Source organism: Mirounga leonina, unplaced genomic scaffold (assembly GCF_011800145.1).
Source record: "Mirounga leonina isolate KUSES-001 unplaced genomic scaffold, KU_Mleo_1.0 Mir_173, whole genome shotgun sequence".
NCBI lineage: Eukaryota > Metazoa > Chordata > Mammalia > Carnivora > Phocidae > Mirounga > Mirounga leonina.
This window is the reverse complement of record NW_023270447.1, coordinates 85970990-85996004: the sequence shown is the minus strand read 5'-3', so window position 1 is coordinate 85996004 and position 25015 is coordinate 85970990. Positions and strand designations below refer to the sequence as shown.

General features: G+C 48.1%; 2 protein-coding genes across 7 annotated transcripts in view; one reads left to right on the top strand and one right to left on the bottom strand.

The window, feature by feature from the left end:
- The window catches only part of MTOR (mechanistic target of rapamycin kinase), a 124292-nt gene that overhangs the window by 48237 nt on the left and 51040 nt on the right, over positions 1–25015 (bottom strand). For all 6 annotated transcript variants that reach the window (XR_004681791.1, XM_035019805.1, XM_035019803.1 and 3 more), the window contains 2 exons: positions 24585–24747; positions 24309–24454 (listed from right to left, as the gene is read on the bottom strand). Coding sequence is in view for 5 of the 6 variants with exons in the window: in XM_035019805.1 (XP_034875696.1) it covers positions 24309–24454; positions 24585–24747 (309 nt within the window). In the remaining variant the exon portion in view is untranslated. The remainder of the gene's footprint in view (positions 1–24308; positions 24455–24584; positions 24748–25015) is intronic.
- Positions 10918–16132, top strand: ANGPTL7 (angiopoietin like 7). Its single transcript, XM_035019807.1, has 5 exons — positions 10918–11494; positions 13898–13998; positions 14565–14759; positions 15363–15561; positions 15803–16132. Exons 1-5 carry the CDS (start codon positions 11125–11127, stop codon positions 15970–15972), a joined length of 1035 nt encoding a protein of 344 aa, XP_034875698.1. The 5' UTR covers positions 10918–11124; the 3' UTR covers positions 15973–16132.

Genomic DNA, 25015 nt, shown 5'->3' with positions numbered 1-25015 from the left:
TGGCCCCAGCAAGAGTGATGGCTGAGGAGCTAGGGCGGCGAGGGGGGCCTGCTTACGTCTCTGTGACCCTCCCTTTCAAGCTTTTCCTCAGTGCTTCTCACGTGCAGGATGAGGCTGACCACAAGGGTCAGTGGCTAACTGCTCAAGGCCTTAATGCTGACCCACAGCACAGCAGTAAGAAGGCTTCTGGCTTGGCATCCAAATGACCTGAGGAATTCTGTTGTTTCCTGAAGGGGTTTCGAAGTCATTGCTCCATAGGCTTCTGGACTGATGTCAAATCCAAAGTAATTTGGCTGGTAACTAATTCCTTCTTGTATGGCTCATCTGGTTATCGACCTCATCTCTTAGCCTCAGTGCCTCGGTGACCTTTAGGCTATTAAGAGCAAAGCCCGAGCCTGTCGGAAAGTCAGTCAAATAAGAAGCATCTGTGGTCACATCTGGGCGACCACTTAGGCTTTCCTAGTGCTCCCATCAGGAATTTATGAGAACATTATGCACTCGCTTCCCAAATGGCTCTGGGCCTTCTTTCTCCTGTCTATTTCTAGTGCAGACCACAGTCTGTGTTTTATTTGGTTCCCTGTCAAGCAAGAATTCTCTGAATTCCCTTAGCGCTAGGCTGGTGACATGCAACACAGCTGACAGGGACCCTGGAGGGCCTAACCGAGGAGCTCCTGACCAGCCAAGATGAGGCCAAGCTGGACACCGCTCTGGGTCCTCACCACTGCATCAAGCAGTCTATCTTGCTTCTCTTATAGAGGGTTAACTGCTTCAGACACCGTTCCCTGTCCCTTCTCCGAGCCCCGAGACTTAGCTCTGTGCCCCAAGCATGATTAAAAACAGAACGGCTCGATTCCGGCCCAGAGCCAGGAAGATCTGAAGCCAGCTGGGCCCCGATGTCTTTATCAGGCAATTACCCTGGGACTCTGGGGAATTCAAGGATGTGGCAGCCTCTCTCTGAATAGGGTAAATGAAAAGCAAAAGGAGAGCGTGACGACAGAAGGCAATGTGAGAGCATCTGCAGTGTGACATGGAGAGAGGCCGCGAGGGGCGATTTAAACGCAGGAGGAAAGTGAAGGCAGGCTGGTTGGCCTCAGTCATCCACCGAAAGCCACAGTCAGCTGATGACGATAGCACCCCTGTCTCTGTTAGGGTCAAACTTCCCTTTTCTGCTTCAGGAACTCAGGAAAAGTCACTTCGATCCTTTCCTACATATTAACAAAGGGAAGTCCAGCCTCGTTAGGAGGTTTCAAAGCCGCGACATTTGGTGTCCCTGGTGCTCTCTAGGGCACCTAAGGCATCAAGATACAAAAAGATTTGACGCAGAAGAGGGGGCTTGCCTTGGACAATCAAATGGGTTCCTGATGTCTCAGTGCAGAGTGTCTTAAGGGTAAAGAGCTCGTGCTTGGTCTTCACCCTTGCCCTCAGTAAGAGTTTAAATGGTACGTCTGTCACAATACCTAGAGGACATGCTAAATCTGTATGTGAGAAAGTGGGAATTCTCAAGAATAAAAAAAGACAGAATGCTAACAGCTGTGTAGGGACAGAGATTAGGGACAGGGGAGACAAAAAATCCTATCTTTCCAAGATTGTCTTTTTCTTCAACTTCACTGCAATTTAACCACCTTTTTAAAAATACTGTTTTCAACTATGCATATTCTACATAAATAAGTGGTGAGCAGAGCATTCATATAATTTTGTATTTTGCTTTTTCACACAACAGAGATGTTTCCCACTTGATCCAGTCTTGGAAATTACTTTTAACCTCCATGATTTCGTCCTGCCTATACGGCTCCCATGCCTGTAGATCGGTCTCCCGGGTGCACCTTCCCGGAGGCTGGTGGCGGGCGGCACTTGCATTAGGCGCGCTGCTCAGGAGCACTCGGCGCTTTCCCGCGAGTGATACGTGACCTGCCCAGTAGAAGTCTGCAAGGCCGGCTCTGGGAAGCAGAGCGCCCATCCCCTGAGGACGAACACAGCGCTCAGCGAGAAGCCGGCAAGCTGTCCCGTTTGACACGTCACATCCAGGCACCCCCGTGGCTGGATGTGGGGCCCAGGTGCCCCAGCACAACCCAGTGTAAGGCACTGGGAGGCCGTGTGGCCCCAGAGTGTCAGGGCACATAATTTGTGCTGCCTGGGTTTCCAACCCAGGGGCCTGTCAGAGGCATGCTGTAAAAATGATGAATGGCTGTCACATTTCCAAGGCTCCGGCTGATTTAGGGAGCCATGGGCGGACACATCACTCCCAGCATGTCAGCCAGTTAATTACTTCCAACTTTATCTTTCTTGTCAACACTTCTTGACAAATTGGCCATTATCTTTTTATTCTACAACAATGAGCACCGCTCCTTTTCTGGTGATGCCTAGAGGTTTTTCTCCTTAATGCTTCTTGGGATGCATCTCAGAGCAATGACGAGCTCTGAGAGAGATGAGTAGAAAGAGAAGCTGTCAGGGAGGGAACAAAAGTGGGCTGGGCTGCTCGGGTGAACCCAAAGCTCATTTTCAACTACCCTGACTCCCAAGCAGAGTGGACATTTTGGCTAACATCCTGATTTCCTGGCTTCCCGATATCCAATGAGCTCTGACTCCGCCCCTTATGGGCATGAAGCTGGGACACGAAAGGTAAACGAGCTGGCTTCTAGTGATCCGGCAGCGTTGAGCCCTCCCCTCGTAAGGGGGTAAGCAGAGGTGAGATGGCCTTCTGCTCCACTAGGGAGAGAGGTCGTGTTGTTGAAATGCCGATGCCCATTCTTGAATCAGGGAGAAGAGAAAAATAAGCCTACTTCTGGGTCAGGACAGGCTGACAGAAGATGATCAGGACACGCTATCATTGGGCTACCAAGATTCATAGCCTATGAGGTGACCAAAAGAATCTGGAGAGACCAGTGGGGTCACCACCAGCACAGCTAGCCAACACTGGACAAACCGTGTCAGAGGCGGGTGTGGGGCAGAACCCAGCACCTACTGCATTTCATCAGTTGTAAGACGTGTACTTTAACATCTCTGAATCATGATATGGCATGTCATTCAAGGTTTCGGAGCACTGGGACGTGGTTTAATTGCCAGCAGTAACCCCCGCCTGCCCCAGCCCCAGGGGTACATAGAACTCAGAAGCAGCTCCTCTAACTCACCGTAGGAGAGGTCCCATTAAATCTCAAGGCATCCCGGAGGGTGAGGTAGACACAGCGGAGGGGCAGACGTTTACTACTGAACTACCGCAAGCTTCCCCCTTTGGTCCTGGGCTGCACTGAAAGACCCTCTGTCCTTTTGGTCAGCTTTACGAGAAACTCTAGGACTCCTCCCTTTGTCCCGCTCCTCGCTGATGGCCAGCTTTCTGCGCTGAAAAGCACCTTTCCTTGGGGTTTCGAAGGTGCTCCATAAAGACAAGCTGTTGTACAGTGAAGCTGTAGGAAGTCTTCAGAAGAGCCAGAAATAAATGTATGCTCTGCCGGTGACTGGCGAGAGACCTGACCTCTTGAGTCTGGCCGGATGTGAGAGGGCATTACAGAAAAAGACGGGGCTCGGGAGATCTGGTCTGTGCTCACGCTCTGGCCGCACAGGGGCTTCCCTGGTCCATGCACCCTCTTGCTGCATGGAGCTGCCCCCCGGGGGGGACAGATTCCTAGAGGCACACTGCACTTCCGAAGTCAGCATGAGCCCAGAGGCTTGGAATGTGTTTTTGTCGAGAAGTGAGGAGCTTTGAGCAAATCCTCACCCCTCTGGCCAGAGTGCTTTTGCTTCCAGCAGAGGTAGGGAAAAGAACAAGACTGTGTACCTTTTCTGGAAGCCAGGACACAATGGGAAAAGCAAAACTCATACTTCCAAGCAACACAGGGGTGACAGTTTGGGAACATGTGTTTAGAATTATGACAGAGTGGGTTTTATACACGCTCTAGCCCCTTGCCCACAGACTGCAAAGCCCAGGCACGCTTGCCGTTAACTGGTTGCTCTGGTGCAACTGGCTCAATTTCTCTAACATTCTCAAAGAATTACAGTCCCCTTTCCCCGTTAGTGCGGCTTACGTCAGGGAGGCAGAGGTCCGGCCTGAAGGGAAGCTCTGCAGTCCCAGGGCAGCTGGATACCAACGTGTGGTCTTATCCTGTACCTCAGACAGGGTCTTGTCTCCAGCAACAGTGACTTTTGCTATTGCAATGTAATGGGCATTTCATCCTCTTTCGGGGACGGCAAGATGTGTCAGGTTCCTGGGGAAATTATGGGGAATAGAGCTGCCCAGAGATGCAGCTGTTTTTATGGGGACATGTTACTTTGTTCTGTCTTCAACACATGCTGCTGCACGTGGCCCCCCCAGGCCACGATGATGGTTCACTAACAGGCTGATGCAGGCTGAAGTAATCAGATATGCCGGTTACACAGGCCTCTGCAAGAAGGTAGAGCAGGACAAAACCCTGCCCCAAATGCTCTGTGGTCCTCCTGCTGGTCATCTTCAAATGTAAAGAAAGAGGGGTGAGACACAAATCAATGGTTTCCAGGGAGACAGAGTGATTATACAGTAAGGACGCTGCCTCCAGTTACTGATTAAAATACAAGGTTGAACCAAGTGATCTCAATGCTTCCAGTTTTCACTGCCTTTGATTCTGTAACTAAGACCTACAGAAGAAAAATGGACTCGGAGCAGGAACGAATGTGGTGGCCAATGATGAAGGCCTCACCCTGACAAAGTACTGCCAATGACCATGGAGAGAGACTCTAAGTCTCCATGACAGATGTTTATGTAGGCAAAGAGAACCTTCTGTTGGGAATTCATTCTTTCACTGGACAAGTTCCAGTGAAGGACCTTTTTGGTCTCAGGCTTTGTGCTAAGAGCTAGATGTTAGAACTACAATGATAAACACAGCAGATAAGGTCTTTGCTTTCACAGAGCTTACAGGTCAGTTAAGTAGATATGCAAAACAAAAAAACAAACCCCAAGATAAGTGCTGTGAAGGTAAATACCATGAAGAAAACCGAGCGCTTAGATGGAGACTAACGTTGGCGGCTTAGTTTAGATTCGGGAGGGCAGGGAGGGCTTTTCTGGTGAGATGATAATTATATACCTAAATAATAATACCTTTTAAAAAAAAGATTTATTATTTGAGAGAGAGAGAGAACAAGCAGGAGGGGCACAGGGAGAGGGAGAGAGAATCTCAGACTCCGCACTCGGCATGGAGCCAGATGTGGGCCTTGATCTCACAACCCTGAGATCACGACCTAAACCAAAACCAAGAATCAGATGTGTAACCGACTGCGCCATCCAGTCCCCCCTAAATAATAATACTTAAGACACTGACTATGTGTCTGCCACTACTGTTTCATGAGCCCTACGTATTTTTGAAATCAACTTCCTAGTTCAAGTATAACACACATATATACACAAGTATACATAGGGTACAGCTTGATAAATCATCACAAAGTGAAGATACCCTGGTAGCTGCCTCCCAGACCAAGAAAGAGAACACAACACACAACAGAGGCTTCTCCTGACCACGGCTCCCTGCTCATCTCCAGAGGCAACAACTATCTGACTTCTGACACAATTGGTTGGTTTTGCCAGCTTTTGAACATCACCTAAACACTCAACATGATGTTGGGAGATACATCTATGTTGTTGCATGCTATGGGAGTTTGCCTTTTTACCGCTGAAGACTACTGCACTCTATGAATATACCACAACTTCTCCACCTGGCTGCTGAAGGGCATTTAGGTGCTTGTTGGCTCTTGGCTAGTATGAGTGTGGTGTTCCTACAAACGTTCTTGTACATGTCGTTGGTGCAAGTGTGTTCGCATTTCTGTTGGGACTATACCTAGAGTAGAACTGTACGGGGTTTGTTCAGCTTTCAAGGACACTGACAAATTGCTCTCCAAAGTGGTTTTCCCAATTTACATTTCCGTGGGAAGTATATGAAAATCCCCACTTGGCTACTGTCAGTGTTTTCCACTGTAGCCATTTTAGTTGGGGTTTAGTGGTGGCATGTGACAGTTTTAATTTGAATTGCCATCATGACTAATGAGCTTGAGCAGCCTTTCATGCGTTCACTGGCCTTGTGGAGATCCTCTTTTGTGAAGTAAGTGCCTGTTGACATCTCTTGCTGATCTTTAACTTGGCTGCCTTTTAAAAAATTGTTGGGTAAGAGTTCTACATATCCTCTGGAGACAGTGTACATAGAGGTATGTACTGGAGATCTCTTCCTGCTTTTTTACTCTCTTCATAGCGTCTTCTAATGAACAGAGATTACTCCTTTTTTTGCATTTGATAATGTTTTCTTGGATGGTTAGTGTTCTTTGTATCTTGCTTAAGAGATCTTTGCTTATCCCAAGATGCCAAAGATAATATCCTATGTTACCTTCTGGAAGCTTCAGTTTTTACCTTTCACATGTAGAACTCAAACCTCCTCTGAACTTGAAGTTTTGTGTGTGGTGTGAGGTAAGGGTCAAGAGCCCTCTTTTGCCCCATAAGGCTACCTAGCTGACCTGGAAGAACTTACTGAAAAAACTATCCTTTCCTCCCTGTTCTGTGGTGCCCCCTTGTCATAAATCAAGTGTCTACATATGTGTGGGTGTTTCTGGACATTTGATTCTGCTCCATTTATCTATGAGTCTATCCTCATGCCAACACCATACTGCCTTAATTACTTACGGTAGCTTTAAGATAAATTTTGTTTTCTAGTAGTTTAACTCCTCCAAATTTAATTTTCTTTCTTTCTTAAGATTTTATTTATTTATTTATTTGTCAGAGAGAGAGAGAGAGCACAAGCAGGGGGAGTGGCAGGTAGAGGGAAAAGCAGGCTACGAGCTGAGCAGGGAGCCCAATGTGGGGCTCAATCCCAGGACCCTGGGATCACCAACTGAGCCAAAGGCAGACGCTTAATCTACTGAGCCACCCGGGCATCCCCAAATTTAGTTTTCTTATTGAAAAATGCCTTAACTATTTTAATCCTTTGCTTTATTTAACCAAAAATTCTGTGAGGTAAAGTAGTTATGATTTTCATCTCCACTGCACAGATCTGTAAACCCAAAGAAGTAATTTGCCTAGGGTCATATAACTATCAAGTGATGGAAAGGGATTAGAACCCAGATTTGCCTGATTCTAGACCCAACTATTTCAAGTCCTTCATATACTGACCGCCTCCTTAATCCTCAAGCCAGATGATCCCTTCAGGGCATTTAATATGAATGCGTTAGATTTCAAGAAATCCTAATCTTGTTCTGTGTTCTAACCTTGTTTGCCAACTACAAAAAGCCACTTTCCCAGTGAGGCTGAGGAAAACAGAGCAACAAGAGGTCAAAGCTGCTTAGATTCCTTCCAGAGATCCCTCTGCCTCCAGAGTAGCAATCACACCCCTCACAAACAGGTCCCTCGGGCCTGGCTCCCCTCCACCTCTCAGCTTTAACTGCCCTCCCTCCCCCCGCCCCTTGCTCCCAACTCTTAAGCCACACTCAACTACTTGTGTCTTCCCACTAAGTCAAGTTCTTTCACAAAGCTGCACCTTGCTCACGATGCTCCCTTCCACCCCTGGCTACCTCCTCTTTTTCTCTGAAACCTGGGGATCACTCACCTTGGGAGGCCTTCCCAAACTCATCTGGGTTGGGCACTCCTCCTCCTCGGTGCCCCCGTCCTCGTGTCACCCTGTCCTAGAGCCCAGCTGTCTGTTTCTCCAACTAAACTGTGAGGCAGTTGAGGCTGGGCCGGCACTGTCACCATGCTCTGCAACTTGCATGCCGGCTCACAGAACCGGTGTTTGCTACAAAGTCTGAGGGGGAGCTGAGACAGACTCTTTTGCCGGGTGCCATAATGAATAACAGACTCTAGGAGGAGGCCGGAGAGAATGATTTCTAACCTGTCCGGAATGCACTCTTCGGCAGAAGTGGCGAATGAGAAGCTTAGGGAAGAGATGGATGTACCTTCTGGGATGGATGTGGGCTTTTAGCTGGGACAGAAATAGGCTGGAGTGACACAAGGTCAGGTATGAAATGGCTGCATGTAGTAAAGCAAGCTGTGACGCATTACAAGACTTTAGGAGAAGTAAAATACCATTTAGTACACAAACTAACAACAAGGCAGGTTCTTCTGAGCTGAATTCATTCAATAAACAGAGTTTGGTTCTGAGGGTAGTTCTCTCCCTCCCTCACCAATTTTGCCAGTGATGGTTTTAACAGCAGGCAGGGACAGGAATACATTAGAAAGGAGGAGTCTCTCTAACAGGGACATTTTCAAGAAAATGAGACTTGACACTCCCATTTGGGTAGAAGGAGAGACCACCCCGAGGCCCTTCCCTGCTCTGTAATCCCCAGGCTGCTCAAACGCCTCCAGTCCTTGGTGCCAGCCCAAGGCAGCGCAGCCCAGACTGTGAAGTCCTTGAGAACTTTCAGGCTAAGTGAGAGCTCACTGGCTTTTCTCATCAAGAATATAAGCTTGATTTTTCATAAACATCTTTCCCAGGAACACCAAGCTGACCCTCTTTCACCACCAGCAAAACAGAGAAAAGGAAAAACTGCAAGGTGTCCAACACAGGTTTTCCAGATTTTCTCAGTTAATTCCCATTTTTATGGTCACTTTATTCGCTGAAGGGCAGAGAAGGGAATAATAGCTTTTTGGAGAAGGAAAACCGGTCTAGTCTGCCACATCCTTCCTGGTTTTCTCTACTGGCTTAGCTGTACTCAAAACAAGGGTTTACTTTTCCTTCTTTCAGAAATTCAGAATCTAGGACATCGCAGGGTTGTGGATGTTTGGAGGACTGATAATCTGGCATGGGAAACACTCTTAATTTGCCAGATTTTTTAAATTGGGGTGGGGGTTTACTGACATTTGGGCAGCTTAGTTGATGTAAGAAAATCTTCAAGTAAGGAAAGCCTCTGTCTCCAACTTATACCTCATGTTAGAAATTGGTTTTCAGAAAATAAATGTCAGAGAGCAGGCATTCATGCAAACAGCTAGACGCTTCTGATCCAAACTTACGAACCCCAAGGACGGATTGCACCATGGGTTGCAAATACAAATGACTGATTCACTTTCTGCCCCAATACGAAAATCTATTCATAACAGTTTCCTGTTTGGGCCGGGGAAGCGGCCACTGGGAAGAACAAACAAAAAGCTGGCGGGGAATCCATAAAGCCCCACTGTTCCGTGGTACTCTGTCTAGCATGTTACTGCAGGGGAGCCCTAAGATGGCAGGGTCACACATGACGCTCCATGTGGCCGTGTGGGTCACGCAGCACAAGCTCAGCGTCGGCCGTCGGCTAGGAGATCGACTTGAAGATCCCCAGCGGGTTCAGCAGCCCGTCGGAGGCTGACAGCTGGGGCTGGGTTCGAGTTAGTGAACGCCATGGGGCAAACCGCAGTGCCCAGCTGGGCTGAGTATTTGCGTCAAGAGAGCGGGGACTGGCTGCCAATTCTGACTGAACAGGGGCTGACAAGTTGCTAGAGGGTGCCAGCCATGTCCTGACCCCTCAGTGGACAAGGAGACTATGGAGAGGAGAAAACAAACCCTGATCTACCCGAGCCACTCCCGCTTTTTCATTCAGAAGGGAAAAAACCGTGTGGTAATTCGAGCCTCCTGAAGAGAAACGGCTTTCTGGGGAGCCAGAAGTCCCAACTGGAAAAGGACTCTGGGGGATCATGGCAGGGAAGGAGGGTTGTCAGGTATCAGGCTCGTGTGTGAAAGACCCACACCGGATGGCAACAGTACGAGGACTGCCTCAGTGGCTCTGTAAGACGGAAATGGCAAGAGTATGTTCCAAAGACAGAGTCTTACCGTCTAAGGACGGAGGGACCTCTGTAGACATTCTCAGTGAAAAACTCATGTTAAGTATTTAAGGTTTGCTGAAATCCCAGGCTTTTCCCATTTGTTTTCAAACGAGCAGTGCCTTTCAAACACAGTATATGAGAAATAACGGTAACCCTATTTTCAGGGATATATATCACACAGAGAGAATAGCTTCAGATCGGCAGACTATATTACACAGGACAAGGGAAATGAGATTACAGATATGGATTTATTAGGTGACGGGGATTCCTCTCCCTATGATTTAATGTACTTTCCAAGTTTTGAAACACAGGCCAAGGATGGGCCTGTTCTCTGCTGTGTCTACAGATGGATGGAAGCGTGTATGACCATTCCAGAGCCATGTCCGTCACTCCTGAGTTTTTGTCCCTGCTGTCTTCTCCAGCACCTCCTCGTCAAATGCCAAGTGTGAGAAGCTAATGCTGGCCCACTTGTTGATGGAGAAAGTACATATAAAGCAAGATGACTGAACAAATCCTGTGGATACAAGCTACAAAGTCTTTTTCTGCTTCCTAAGAGGCTTAGTCTTTCTATTTCTAGAGTTCTTCTAAGTTGGAGATTTTCAAATGTGACACAGTGTTAGATCTAGGTGGAATAAGGGTTTTGTAAAACACTGAATGATGATCAGAGAAAGGAGTAACTAGCCTTGTTTAAAAGCACACTCAGCAGGATGCCAAAATATACCAGATCCTCATACAAACAGCATGGATTACATTAACAGGCCTCCCTGGGTGAGCGGGGAGTCTTATTCCCAACTCTCTCTGCCTATCTTAGACTCACCCCATGGTTATGTAACCTTTAGAATGGAATTTGGAAATTCTTCTGACCCTGCCCTGCTCGCTGATAGAGCTGAGCCAGTGGCTGGCAGGGGCATAATCTAATAGGCGAAATTGGAAACACACAAATTCACAGTCCTCTTGTCTTAGCCCAGAGACTATGCAGGCAAGGAAAGAAAGACTCGCCCCTGTCTTCCTCCTCCCCTCTGGCCTAAGTTTACGCTGACTTCACCCAACAGGCACCTGACCCTCCCAGATGAGCTGGGAGGGGCTAAAGCACCATGCACGGCCACAGTGGGGGTGGAGGTGCAGGCAGCAGATAATATTTAAGATGCTGAGTCTGTAGAGTGTTCAGGGAAAGAAAGGAAAGGTATAGGGAGCCCAATTAATTTGCACTTTTAAACTGAAGCTTTGACAAAGGCTAAGAAAGAGCAAGGGAAGAGAAAGCAAAGCGTGGTTAGCCCATCCAGGGAGAAAGTGCACACTTGTAATTTGCTCCAGCTTTGCAGACCTCAGCTGGGCATATCCAGATCCCCAAAAGGAAGATCATTCCTCACCCAGGCCCAAGAAAGATGCTGAACAAGACTCTCTCAGAGGTGACCTGGCTCTGCATTTTCATCATGGCCTTTGTCAGCCCCCCGGCGTGGCCACAGAAGCCCCCGAAACGCAAGACACCCGTGCAGCTCCAAGTGGCCACCTGCTGTGAGGAGGCAAAGGAGCTCAAGGCCCAGGTCGCCAATCTAAGCAGGCTGCTAAGTGAACTGAGCCAGAAGCAGGAGAGGGACTGGGTCAGCGTGGTCATGCAGGTGATGGAGCTGGAGAGCAGCACCAAGCGCATGGAGTCACGGCTCACAGACGCGGAGAGCAAGTACTCGGAAATGAACAACCAGATTGACATTATGCAGCTGCAGGCGGCCCAGACTGTCACCCAGACCTTGGCAGGTAAGGAGAACATGTTCATCTACTACTCATCACTCTTCTTGCTCAAACGGCCGAGTGTCTCTGTCTGTAGCATGGTTTCTACATATCTTGGCCATCAGATCGATGACAGGGGGTTCTTTGGGGTATATTTTCCTGGGTATGTGCCACGGCTCTAATGTTCTGTACATTTCTATAAATTGGTGCCTGCACCATCTCTTTATTCACAACATGTTTCAGCATATGAAAGATATGAATTACCATCCCAGAGTGCAGAGAGACAACATGGTTTGCCCAGAGTCACATCGAAAATCTTAGAAACAGGGTTCAAGTCTCCCTGATTGGTCCACTTCCTTAGCCAGAGCTGACAGGCTGTACCCTCAATCTCAAGGAAACAGGAATGAACACCAAAACTGTGACATTTGTTGTTCTAGAAGCCAAATTCTGTCATGTCCCGAAGATTTAGTGGTATAAGCATTAATGGATTTCGTGTCTTGTTTGCAAACTTGACTCTTCCCACTGGCTCAGAATTAGGTGTAGAGGTTGCCTAGAGCCAGATGAAGAATTCCTTTATGTTCAGGAAAGGACAGGCTCCTTGAGGTTCCCTGCTTCTGAGATTTCTATTTCTTCCCATGATCTCAAACAAAATTCTCCCATTATAGGAAATAAGAAAATGCAATGTTGAGATCTGGATTTTCAGTGGCCCCAAAATAAGATACATTTAATGTTTTCTAAAATAATTTTCAGTTTCTAGGTAGATTGGCTTAGACTGGCCAAGGTCAATTTTCTGTTCAGGGAGAAGAGATTTGGGTTTCCGAAATCATCAGGAAATTGTTACTTGTAAGGAGAATATCCTATATCTATGTCACTTATTGCTGATATAAAAATTTTTGGTCACATCACAGACCCAGTCAAGACATGACAGACTAAATCACTGGTTACTCTCAGTTAATGAAGAAAAAGCCTCAACATGAAATTGAGCTTCGACATCCCATTAATAAACCACCATGTATAAATCGCTTTCTAAGCATGTACTTCCTGCCCCTCAGTGTGGGACTAGAACAGAAAGGTATCCTCAGGACATTTTCCAGATAAGTGGGTCCTGATCTGGCCTGTGAAATGAAACCAGACCCGCAGGAGAGCAGCCAGCTGGGAACCTGCCCCTGCCACCCCCGGCTCCTCCAGTCGGGATTTGCTCCCCTCCCATCCCAGCAGGGAGTTTCTTGGGGAGTCAAACAAAGGCAGCTCTCCTGCTGTGCCTCTTCCTCTTCTTGCCCAGGATATGGTTCCTCATTTTTCTTCTCTATTACCAGGTGCTGGGTCACCTTCATACTGTGTTAGTAGATAGGCCAGCGGAGAAAGCAGTAAGTTGATGCCTTCATCGTTATGGAAAATGAAGGGGTTGATGGCGAAGGCACGTGCCTCCCCACCCCCTCCTGCAAGACGCTCTGCCTGGGATGGTTCTTGGCAAAAGTGCTGCCATCGGTGTGTTCTTCTTGAAGGCCCAGTGCAGGGGCCACCAAGGAAAGAATCCCAGACACAGAGGGTGGGAAGCCTCTCCTGGATAGCAAGGGTGCCCACTCTTTGAATCCTATCAGGAAAGGCGGTTTCTTCCATGGTGCTCTTTGAGATTTGCAACATGGAGACCAAATCTGGCATAAGGCAGTAGCCCCTGGGCAGCCAAGGAAGCACTTAAATCAACCTGAGTGAAAACCAGCCTGTCCAGTGCTCTCGTTTGCTTGTTTTAATAATGCTGCCAGGGGAAGGCCTCTAAGCGTTCCTCAGGGTGTGTGCATTTCCATTTGAGAATTGAGCAGTGTGAGATGAAGCGGGGGGGAAATAAGATGTGAAATCTATCTCCCTTCATTAGGGTCCTAGTAGGTAATCTAGATAAAAAATAGGCAATTCTCATAGGTAAAAATAGCCATTACCTCTGAAAAACCACCACCAACCATCACACAAACCAACCAACCAGGCAGACAACCAAAGCAGACCCTACTCATGACTTATGTGGTAAGAGAGGCTGGCTGTCCCAGAAGCTGAATTTATTAAACAGGAGCATCTGTTATGTAGCCATCATGCATTGGAATGTTTCCAGAATTCATGGCCTAGAACCTCAGCAGGATAATCGATTTCAGAGTTAACCTAAAACCACCCATTTGATTATCCCACTGATGCTATCCAGGTGAAGGGCTTCCCTACCCCTCAGCCCCCCAACCAGTGAAGCCAAAATATACCCCCTTTTTGTCTCCCAATGCCCACCTCTCCAAAATCCAGACACGGCCTAATAATGAACACTCATGTGAATGTCGTGGTAGAAATGAAGTCTCCGTTTTGAAACTCTCAACTGAGCTGCAACACAGATGCCCACCTGCCGTGGAGCTCCCAGGTTTGGATGCTCACCCCTGTGGTTTGCTCCTGTTGTAGATGCCATCTATGACTGCTCGTCCCTCTACCAGAAGAACTACCGCATCTCTGGAGTGTACAAGTTGCCTCCTGATGACTTTCTGGGCAGCCCCGAGCTGGAGGTGAGGTCAGCAGAGCCCACAGCCCAGGTGCTCCCATCTGTCCTCCGCCCCCTCAAAGGGCTGAGGGCAATGAGGCTTGTCACATCAAACATACTAAATACAGAGAGCTAGCCACACACTCCATTTGGGGGGGAACCTCCCCAGGCATCATCTGTTTTGCCCCTTCAAATCATTATCAACCAAACACCAAGTCTCCTAACATAGATTAGATAATTCTATAACCTCTACCCAACTAGCTGACATCTCTTGCCACGACCTATAGCAGTTATTCTTTGGGGAAGGAAAAAAGAGAGAACATGTCGAGAGCATATGTGGATTTTCTCCTCTTCTGACAAGATGTGCACTTGCCCCCATCCTCAATTTTGACAGTTCTTCCCCAGCAAACCACCACCTCACTCCTGCCGGCCAACATGGCCAGATAGTGGCCGTAGTGAGCCAGCATGACTATGGTCGTGCACACATCCGTTGGCTCTGCGGAAATGGGAGGAAGGTGGTGTGGCCCACCGCCCTCACACTCCTCTGCCCGCCTCTGTGGGTCCCTGACCAGAGCATCCTCTCTGCCACAGGTGTTCTGTGACATGGAGACATCAGGCGGCGGCTGGACCACCATTCAGAGACGGAAGAGTGGCCTTGTTTCCTTCTACCGGGACTGGAAGCAGTACAAGCTGGGCTTTGGCAGCATCCGTGGGGACTTTTGGCTGGGGAATGAGCACATCCACCGGCTGTCCAGACGGCCAACCCGGCTACGTGTGGAGATGGAGGTGAGCACGAGGCCTCGGACCGGAGCAGGCTGCCACACACAACTATGCACAACTCTGGGGGCGCCCTTCCCATTCTTGTTCACTATAGGCTTGTGTATTTATGATGATGGTTTTCCTGCAGATTGCAGTACAGTTGAGGGAGAAGAGGTTTCTTCCCGTTTTTGTTTTTTTTTCCACAAAAGCAAGACTGCAGATACACAAGAAGAGGCTGGACTCGGGCCAGAGCTCCCGCGTGTGCAAACCGTGAGGGCCGTGAGTGGCCTCGGAGCGCTGCTCTCCTCTCAAGCCGCTCTACGACATCTCCAAGGGGGATAGAGCCAAACACACACCTACACCTTCGAGGCAGGGCCGGGAAGGGCTACAGAAAGAGAGGCCAGTCAAGGCCAGCTGGGGACTCAGGAGAGACGTGTGGCCCAGGACCCTTGTCCTCTGACTCCCAGCTTAGTGCGGCCCCCTAAAGGCGAACACGCAGGAAAGCTTTGCTCGGTCCGCAGCGGGAACCGGATGCGCGGCTGCGAGCCGCGAGGGGAGAGTGGCAGCACGGGCCGGGCCGAAACGAGGGCCCGCTGCAGCTCCCCTAAGGCTCGGCGTCCTCCCTGACAGGACTGGGAGGGCAGCGCGCGCTACGCGGAGTACAGCCACTTCGTCCTGGGCAACGAACTGAACAGCTACCGCCTCTTCCTGGGGAACTACAGTGGCAACGTGGGGAACGACGCCCTGGTCTACCACAACAACACGGCCTTCAGCACCAAGGACAAGGACAACGACAACTGCCTGGACAAGTGTGCACAGCTCCGCAAAGGTGAGATTGGCGGGTAGGGGGAGGCCGGCGGGGGCGGGAGGGGGGCAGTCCCGCGTGAGAAGAATGGCTTGAGAGCCGCAGAGCTGGTATGCTGGCTTTGGTGCTCCTTTGGGGACGCTGGTTCCAACTGCTTAGCCGCTGTTCCAAAAGCAGCGTCACCAATCCTGCTGTCCAGTCTGGCAGCTATTTCCAAGGGGAGGACGAGCTCGGCGTCCCAGCCCCGGTCTGTTTCTCGTGCCAGGCGGCTACTGGTACAACTGCTGCACAGACTCCAACCTCAACGGAGTGTACTACCGCTTTGGGGAGCACGACAAGCACCTGGACGGCATCACCTGGTACGGGTGGCACGGGTCTAGCTACTCCCTCAGGCGGGTGGAGATGAAAATCCGCCCGGAAGACTTCCAGCCCTAAGTGGAGGCCTGCTGTGGGGCAGGGGTGGGGAAATGGGGACAAATGGAGGCTGGGTGAGGGCGGGGGAAGGGCAGGAAGGGGGTAGAGAAAGGTAGGGATGGAAAATGGCCTACAATCACCAATGAGAGATCAGGAGCACAATCAAATTTAAGTACGAGGGCGTCACCCAAATTCGGATGAATTATTTGAACACAATGGGTTATCACACATACTTCTCAGGGGGCTGGCCCGAGGGGGCTCTCTCTCTGTCCGTGGTCCCTGACAGACACTAAAAGCTTCTCCTTTCCATTTGATTTTTTCTGTGAAAGAAAAATAATTATGACATCACTTTACCTATTCAGTTGAAGGCCTAGGTGTATGAGGGCAGAAAACAGATCCCTCACCTAAAAAAGAACCCTGTGATTTTGATCCTCAAGGAGAGGTCTTGGGTGTTAGAGAAAGGCATGAAAGAGAGGGGTGGAGGAGAGTTTTGATTTTTCAAATCTGATGAAATTACCTTCGGTCTACACATTTTTTTTTTTTTTTAAGACAGAAATTGTTCCACTGGTGATGGGCTGAGCCAGGCTGGACTTGCTCAGAGGGGTCTCTGGGGCCCCGGGCCTGGTGGCGGGCCTTTAGCAGCTCCCTGCTCTGCCTCTATCAGGGTGCAATGCCGAAAGGCAGAAGTGGGTCTAGGGGTGGCTGGGGAGTTCCAGCTGGAGGTGGGGAGAAGTCCCTCATGGATGCTTGCACAAAACTGCCTTAAAATGGTCAGTCAATACAGACATATCTATTTTTGTTTTTTACTTTGTAAGAAAAGGGCTCAAAGAGCTTTCTCTTTTAACTTGTCTATAAAAAATGGCTGCAAAATGAAGGTGGATGACACTACGGTTAATAATTCATGCTGTATGTCAGTGTTTTGCTTTGTAAAAACACAATACTGTAGTATGTTGTAAACATGCGGAGTTTCTTTTTCCTTCTACAATAAATTCTTCCGAAACTCACTGGTTTTTAAATTATTGCCATTATGATTTAGAGCAAGGTAAAAAGCTTCAGTGAAAAATCAGAGGGTGAGCAGTCTTCAGGGAAAGCAGGGGAGGAGCCGGAAGCCGAAGAGCGAAAAGGTGGGGGACAGAAAGGGCAGCAGCCACTGGGAGAGGTCAGTTCTAGCCTACCCACCTAATCCCAACAGAGCCCAGTGCCACCCCATGGCTTCAGAAGACTTCGCAAACCAACACTCTGCCTTTCTACTTGAGCAAACTAACACATAGAGAGGGAGCACATCTTTAGCCATAACAGATGCCAAATAATTTTGAGTGTGAGGAAGTCATTTTTTACTCAATAAAAAGAACCATTCCCTTGACCCAGTCAGTGTGAGGTAAGCCATTATTCTTATTCAGTGTTTCCTACTGTACCTACAGTCCTTGGATTGCTGGGAACCTATTTAACCTTAAAAACAAGCACTCGGGGATTTTCAAAGGAATAGAGTGAGCAGAGAAGTGCACTGAAGCAGGGCATCCCACAGGACAGGCATTCACACAGAAACTTCCTGAAGCAGGCGGGGAGTCTGAGATGGCCAGAAGCCAGCACAATACTGCCTGGAAAGGGAGGATAAAAAGATCGGGGGTTAAGAGGAGAGGAAGAAGAGCGCAAACGCCTCTGGCAGAAGTAGCTAATAATTCTCTCTCTCTCTCTCTCTCTCTCATCTCCTCTAACCCCACAGCTAAAAAACACCTAAAGCTCTAGGCACCAAAGGTTACAATAAACAATTGGGACTGCCTCAAACTAAAAAGCTTCTGCACAGCAAACAATCAATATATTGAAAAAGCAACCTACAGAATGGGAGAAAAGATTTGCTATCTATAACCCCTCATAAGGAGTTAATATTCAAAATATATAAAGGATTCATACAACTCAATATAAAAAAAATAGTCCAATTAAAAAAAATGGGCCAAGGGCCCAAATAGACATTTTTCCAAAAAAGACATTCTTGGAACCCATTCTTGTGTAGGGCTTGTGTATTTATTATGATGGTTTTCCTGCAGGTTGCAGTACAGTTGAGGGAGAAGAGGTTTCTTCCTGTTTTTGTTTTTTTTCCACAAAAGCAAGACTGCATGCAGATACACAAGAGGAGGCTGGACTCGGGCCAGAGCAGAGGGATCCCCAGTCAGCAGGGCTGAAATGCAGCGGTGCCTGCTCTGGCCTGGGGCACGAGCTCCCGCGTGTGCAAACCGTGAGGGCCGTGAGTGGCCTCGGAGCGCTGCTCTCCTCTCAAGCCGCTCTACGACCTCTCCGAGGGGGAGAGAGCCAAACACACACCTACACCTTCCAGGCAGGGCCGGGAAGGGCTACAGAAAGAGAGGCCAGTCAAGGCCAGCTGGGGACTCAGGAAGAGACGTGTGGCCCAGGAGCACATGAAATACACGTGCATGAAATGTGCTCAGCATCACTCATCATCAGGAAAATGCGAATCAAAACCCCCAACGAGATGATCTTCTCACCCCTGGTACAATGGCTGCTATCAAAGAGGCAAGAGGCAGCAAGTGTTGGCGAGGATGTGGAGAAGAGGGAACCCTTATCATTGTTGGTGGGAATGTAGATGGGTACAGCGCTATGGAAAAGTCTGGTGATTCTTCAAAAAAATTAGAAATAAAATTCCCATATGATCCAGCAATTCCACTTCCGGTGGATATATACTTCCAGGTATATACCCAAACAAAAAGAAATCAGTATCTTGAAGAGAGATCCGCACTCCCATGTTCATTACATCATTATTCACAATAGCCAAGACACGGAAACAACCTAAGTGTCCAGTGACAGATGAATGGATAAAGAAAATGTCACACACACAAAGAGGAACATTATTTAGCCATAAAAAAGAAGGAAATGCTGCAATTTGTGACGACATGGACAAATCTGAAGGCATTACACTAAGGGAGATAAGAGAGAAAAAGAAAAATACTGTATGGTATCACTTACATGTGGAATCTTAAAAAAAACCCCAAACAACCGCCCGGTTTCATAGAAACAGAATAAAACCATGGTTGCCAGGGGATACGAGAGATAGGGAAATGGGGAGGCAGAGGCTGAAGGGCACACACTCTCAGTTTTAAGAGGAGCAAGTTCTGAGGATCTAATATACATCACAGTGGCTATAGTTAGAAGACAGTGTCATGTATTTGAAAGTTGCTAAAAGTAGGTCTTAAGCGATCTCACCACACACACACAGTTAACAATGTGAGGTGATGGATGTGTTAATGATCTTGAGGTTGATAGTCATTCCATAATGTGTATGAAGGCATCATGTTGTACATTTTAAATATACACAATTGTATTTGTTAATTATTCCTCAATAAAGTTGGGGGGGCACGGCATCTAAACTTCACTAATCAAAACCTATAGCTGCTGAAATTTACTCATATTTTTACATTTACACAATTGAGTAAACAGAGAATAAACTTTCCGAGACAATGTGAATGTTGAGGAAAAAAATGTTACCATAAAGCCCACCCCCCAAAACTGAGCTTCTAAGTCGGCATCTGTGGCTCCCTTTACCCTTCTAGGAAAACTTGTTAGAGGGAGCAGCCGAGGGAAAGGGGAGAGCAGTTGTTAAAGAACAGGACACCCCCAGCCACGTAAGCTATAGTGTGTGGATTCTGAGCAGAACCAGTACTTCTTTTTTTTTTTTTTTAAAGATTTTATTTATTTATTTGACAGAGAGAGAGACAGCGAGAGAGGGAACAGAAGCAGGGGGAGCGGGAGAGGGAGAAGTAGGCTTCCTGCCGAGCAGGGAGCCTGATGTGAGGCTCGATCGCAGGGATCATGACCTGAGCCGAAGGCAGTCGCTTAACGCCTGAGCCCCCCAGGCGCCCCCAGAACCAGTACTTCTCAAGCACCTCTTCTGGTGCATCTGCAGCTGGGCACCGAGGGGGCTGAGCAGTGAAAGCATCCAGCTTTGATGAGACCCTTTCTTATACTTAAGGTGATAAAGAAAGAAGAGCAAGTACAATGGACCGAATGTGTGTGTTCCCCTCAAATTCCTACACTGAGGCCAATTCCCAATTTGACAGTATTTGGAAGCGGGGCCTTTGGGAGGTGATTTGGGTCATGAGGGTGGAGTGGCTCACGGATGGAACTGGGGCCCTGATGAAAGACACCCCAGAGAGCTGTGCTCTGCTTTCTACCATGTGAGGACTCAGTGAGAGGGTGGTAGCGTGGCAACCTGGAAGAGGGTGCTCACCAGCACCCAACCGTGCTGGTCCCTGACCATGGACTTTCCAGCCCCCAGAACTGTGAGAAAGGAATGCTGAAGCCCCCTGGTCCATGGTATTTTGTTAGAGCGGTCCGAATGGACTAACGCAGGGTACTGAGATGTTGGGGTGGCTCTGGAACAGGGTGATGGGCAGAGGCTGGGAGAGTTCTGAGGTGCGCACTCAAGAATGCCCAGAGTGCCACGAATGGACTCTCATAGGCACGTGCTGGTGAGAGCTCAGAAAGAAAAAGAGAGCTAGGGAGAGAGCTTCTGTCTTCTGAAGGAACAGCTATGTAATCATGAACAGAACGGTAGCAGGAATATGGACGGTAAAGGCCATTCTGATGAGTTCTCAGACAGAAATGAGGAACGGTTAGCGGATAATAGAGAAATGGCAACTCTCGTTATAAAGTGGCAGACAATCTGAATTGTGTTTGTGTTCCAGTGTTTCGTGGAAGGTAGAACTTGCGAGCAGTGACTGGGTATTAGCTGAGGAGACTGCTAAGCAAAGTGCTGAGGGGCGGCTTGGTTCCTCCTGACTGCTTAGAGTAAAATGAGAGAAGAGAGAAACGACATGAATGTGGATTAAGCAAAAAGGAGCCAGAACTTAAAAGATCTGGGAAATTTTCAGCCAACCCATACTGTAAGAAATGAGCATGTGTGTTTGGAAGAGAACACGGAGGGTATGGCCACATGAGGCTTTGCTAAAGGGATTAGTGTGGTGTGAACCACGGACCACATCAGCTGCTCCAGCAGGAAAACCACAAAACAAAATAAAAGGAAAGAGACAGGAAGGAATGAAGGAAGACTATCAAACATCTTGGGTTTTACAGGACAGAACTACGGAGCTATTTGGCTGTGAACATGCAATATTCTTCAAGATGAGAAAAGAATGATCCCGAGGTGGTGCAGAGATCATCATGGCTGCCTGCTTGTTTTCAAAAAGGAGGACAATTGCCCTGCTTTTAACAGGCCTGGTGGACTCTGCCCCAGTGGGTCCAGAAGGCAGACCGTCCCCCAGAGGGCTTGGAGGGCAGAGGATCCAGCCAAAATGGATTACTCCCAAGCCTGGAGATCTCACGAATTTTGCCCTGCTTGGTTTTGGACTTGCTTGGGATCTGTCACCCTTTCCTTCTTCCCCATTTCTTTTAGAATGGGGATGTCTCTCCTGTTACTGCTGGGGCAGTGTATTCTGGAAGCATGTAACTTGTTGGTTTTCACAGGTTCGCAGCTGGAGACAAATATTGCCTCAGGATGAATTATACCTAGGGTCTCATCCTTATCCCTGACTTAGATGATGTTTACATGAGACTTTAGAGCTGATCCTGGAATGGGTTAAGACTTCAGGGCGGTTGTGATGGAATGGATGTATTTCACATTTGAGAAAGACATGCATTCTGGGGGGCCAGGGGAGGAATGCTGTGGACTGGATGTTTATATCCCCCAGAATTCCTATGTTGAAGCCTAATCCCCAAGTGATAGTATTTGGAAGTGGGATCTTTGGGAGGTGATTAGGCCACGACGGTAGAGGCCTCATGAATGGGATCAGAGACCTCATTAACAAGAGCCCAAAGAGCTTGTTCTCTGCTTACCATCACCTGAATACACAGATAGAAGTTGTCCACTGGGCAACCTCTAAGAGGGTGCTCACCACAACTCAACCATGCCTGCACCCTGACCGTGGACTTCCCAGCTTCTAGAACTGTGAGAAGTGTTTGTTGTATAAGCCCCCCAGGTTACGGTAATTTGTTACAGTAGCCTGAATGGTCTAAGTCAGCAGGCCACCAGCCCTTACCCTAACACAAGCTAACCAAGCAAAAGCCAGGTGTGTGTGTATGCATGTGTATGTAATTGCTTAAGAAGCAATTACACTTACTGATATATATAAGTTTTGAGGAGATGCGAGTAGTTTATACTGTTTCAGCGTTAGTCTGGTTTGGGAATTACATGTGTCCTGGAGCAGACAGGTAAAAACGTCAATAGGTAGGGAGGGAATGAGACAGATTGATCCAGTAGCAAGAGAACAGAACTGTCAGCATAGCACAGCTTTTTAAAACAAAAACCAAAAGTAAGAAATAGCTTTGCAAAGACGTTTTTGTGAACCTGATTATTTAACCTGATTATTTCAAAGAGAATTTGAGCCAGTTGACTCAAATGTATAAACCAGAATAAACTTTAAAAAAGTGGACAGTGAAGGGAAAGCAAGAGTAGGAAAGACAAAATAGAGTTGGAAGGGGGGAGGGCAGCAGACAAAAGAGGTCAGGGGGCTGTAGTCCATTAGAAGTGGGCCAGGACTGAGCTGTGAGCTTCAGGGTGGCCACTGTGAGGAAGGGAGCTCAATCTATCACCAAAGAGCAACGCCTCCAACATGGGACCCAAGTGGTAATTCAGGGACATACGACCCCCCCCCATGGTGACCCCTGGGGAGGAGTTTCCACGAGGCCCATGCAGAGGACTGGGGTAGTACTGAGCACACATTCTCTAAGAGCAGCTTTGTCTAAGGCTGTTTCTTAAAACTTTCTGCAGTGACAATGATGGCAGGACATTGCCATGGTGCTTAGGAAAAGCAGTTTCACAAAAGCAAGTGGGAAAAGCCGCACATGGAGAAAGAACACAATGGGAAGATGGGAAGACAAGTGAAGTGGGCAGAACTGCAAGCCGAGCTCAATCAGGCTGGGACAGAACCACACGGCTCAGAGCCCTGGCTTTGCCTGGGAGCACAGGTTTCTACTGGTTTGTGCTTAAAGTCAAGATCAATCTGCAGGGAATTCTGAGGACGTATTTTCAGCTATATTGGCTTAAGAGGTTAATGGCCTTCTTGAACATTTTTCCAGGGCTCTGACTGTATCTTCCTATTGCAAATCTGTATACACATCAGTGCTTCTGTGATTGTCTCAAATATGGAGGAAACCCTGGGGTGGGACGAGGGGGCTTTCAGAGAGGTGTCAAACCGAAAAAGGTCAGCAAGGAAATTAACATGCAAAACTAGTTATATGACACTGAAGTGATTATATTCCTCTGCCAGATTTTCTGTCAATTATCAAGGAAGATGGTGTTACCTAAGCCAGGGATGGGAGGAAGAAATGCAGGTTTTCACATCTGCTGTACCTAATTAGAAATGGAAGCCTACTCCATAGGATGGCATGGTTATAACTGTTTGTATGTGGCATTTTAGAAATCAACAGTCTCCAAGCTTACTTTATTTGGACAAAAACATGATTCTATTTCTATCTTCTTAGTCACTTTTTAAAGTGTTTAAAGGAACACTTCTTAGCATTTACTCAAAAGCAGAGCTGGCAGAGAAGCTGGCTATTTGATAATTCTCTCAAATGGAAGAAGCGCCACACACAGCAGACTGTTTCAGCCATAAAGGAGGTACTTATTAGCTGGGTGATTTTCCCCTCAACTATCTGTAGTGAAATAATCAACCATGTTAGCATTTACGTGAAGATAATTAGATCCCAGAGTTAATATTCTCTGATAGTCAGTAGGGGAAGCAAACAGTTCTCTGGGAGCTGGAGCTAACATTTGAGGCTGCTTCTAATTTCATAACAGCAGAAAATTGATTAAACAACCTATTTTTTCCATACCCAGAAGACTCAAAATCATCTTAGGAGAGGAGAGAGCACAGCCAAAGCCAGGGAAAAGATCACTGAATCTCAGACTTCGCTCTGCCTGCTACACTCGCAGAACTCCAGAGGACGACGACTCAGGCAATAAAACCCCAGTGGCCTCTGAGGCTCCGCAACCAGGATGTCCTACTCTGACCCGAGAGCGCGATCGAACCCGGGCGTTACCATCTACGGCTCCCAGGCTGCTGCTGCCTCAGAACAGCTTCGGGGCTGATGCCACCGGGACAAGCCAGCACAGGTGGGAAAACAACGGGAGCCCGTGTGCTGAGGGTCAACAGAAATGCCAATTACGGCTCCAGGAGTGGGGAAGAGCCATCTGCAACCGCATCTCATTTAAACGTGTTGGCCTGGACCCGACGGCAGATTTCACAGAGCAGACGTCTCCACGTGACTCCAGTGATTTGGCAGCAGGCAGTGGGGGGAGAGAGGTCATTTCAGATGAAGGCAGCAATTAAAAAGGGTTTAGAGCCTACCTGATGAGAGACTCTAGGATGGCGGGGGTGGGACCTTTCTGGAACTCCAGTTCTTTGTAGTGTAGTGCTTTGGCGTATGCTCGGCACTTGGCAGCCCTCTCACCCAGCAGGACAATGCCATTGTCATCTCTCAATGGCAGGGGGCCCTAGGGCAGAGCAGAACCCACAGCATAGGAAAACAACGGCCGGCATGAACGGGAGTAGGCTGCCTGGGTGCTTCTCCCCTCCCACCTGTTTCCTGTCAGTCTCCATCTGGACAACGGGGCAAAGTCTCACCTTGTCACTGTGTTCCATGAATTCAGCCAAGTTTAAGAGGGTCTGCGTGACTTCGGCAATGTCCTGCGAGGTGAGGGCCAACTCGATGCTTCTGATGAGTTCATCCTGCTGGTCTTCATTCAGTTCAGACCAGCAGGACACAAATGCGGCATTAAAAAGATCCCTGAAGGCAGAGAGCAGTGGGAAAAGATGTTGGAAATGCTCTGTGCCTCCACCTGGTGCCACAGAGTCACTTATCAATCTACTCCTGGCATCAATGATTTTGCTCATACAGACCAGTGCTGTCCAACAGAACTTGCTGGAAATGGTCTATCTTTCCTATCCAATACGGTAGCCACTGAGTACTTGAACCGTGCTAAGTGTGACCAAGGAATGGAATTTTAAGTTTTATTTAATTGTAATTACCTTAATGCAACCACGCGTGGCCAGTG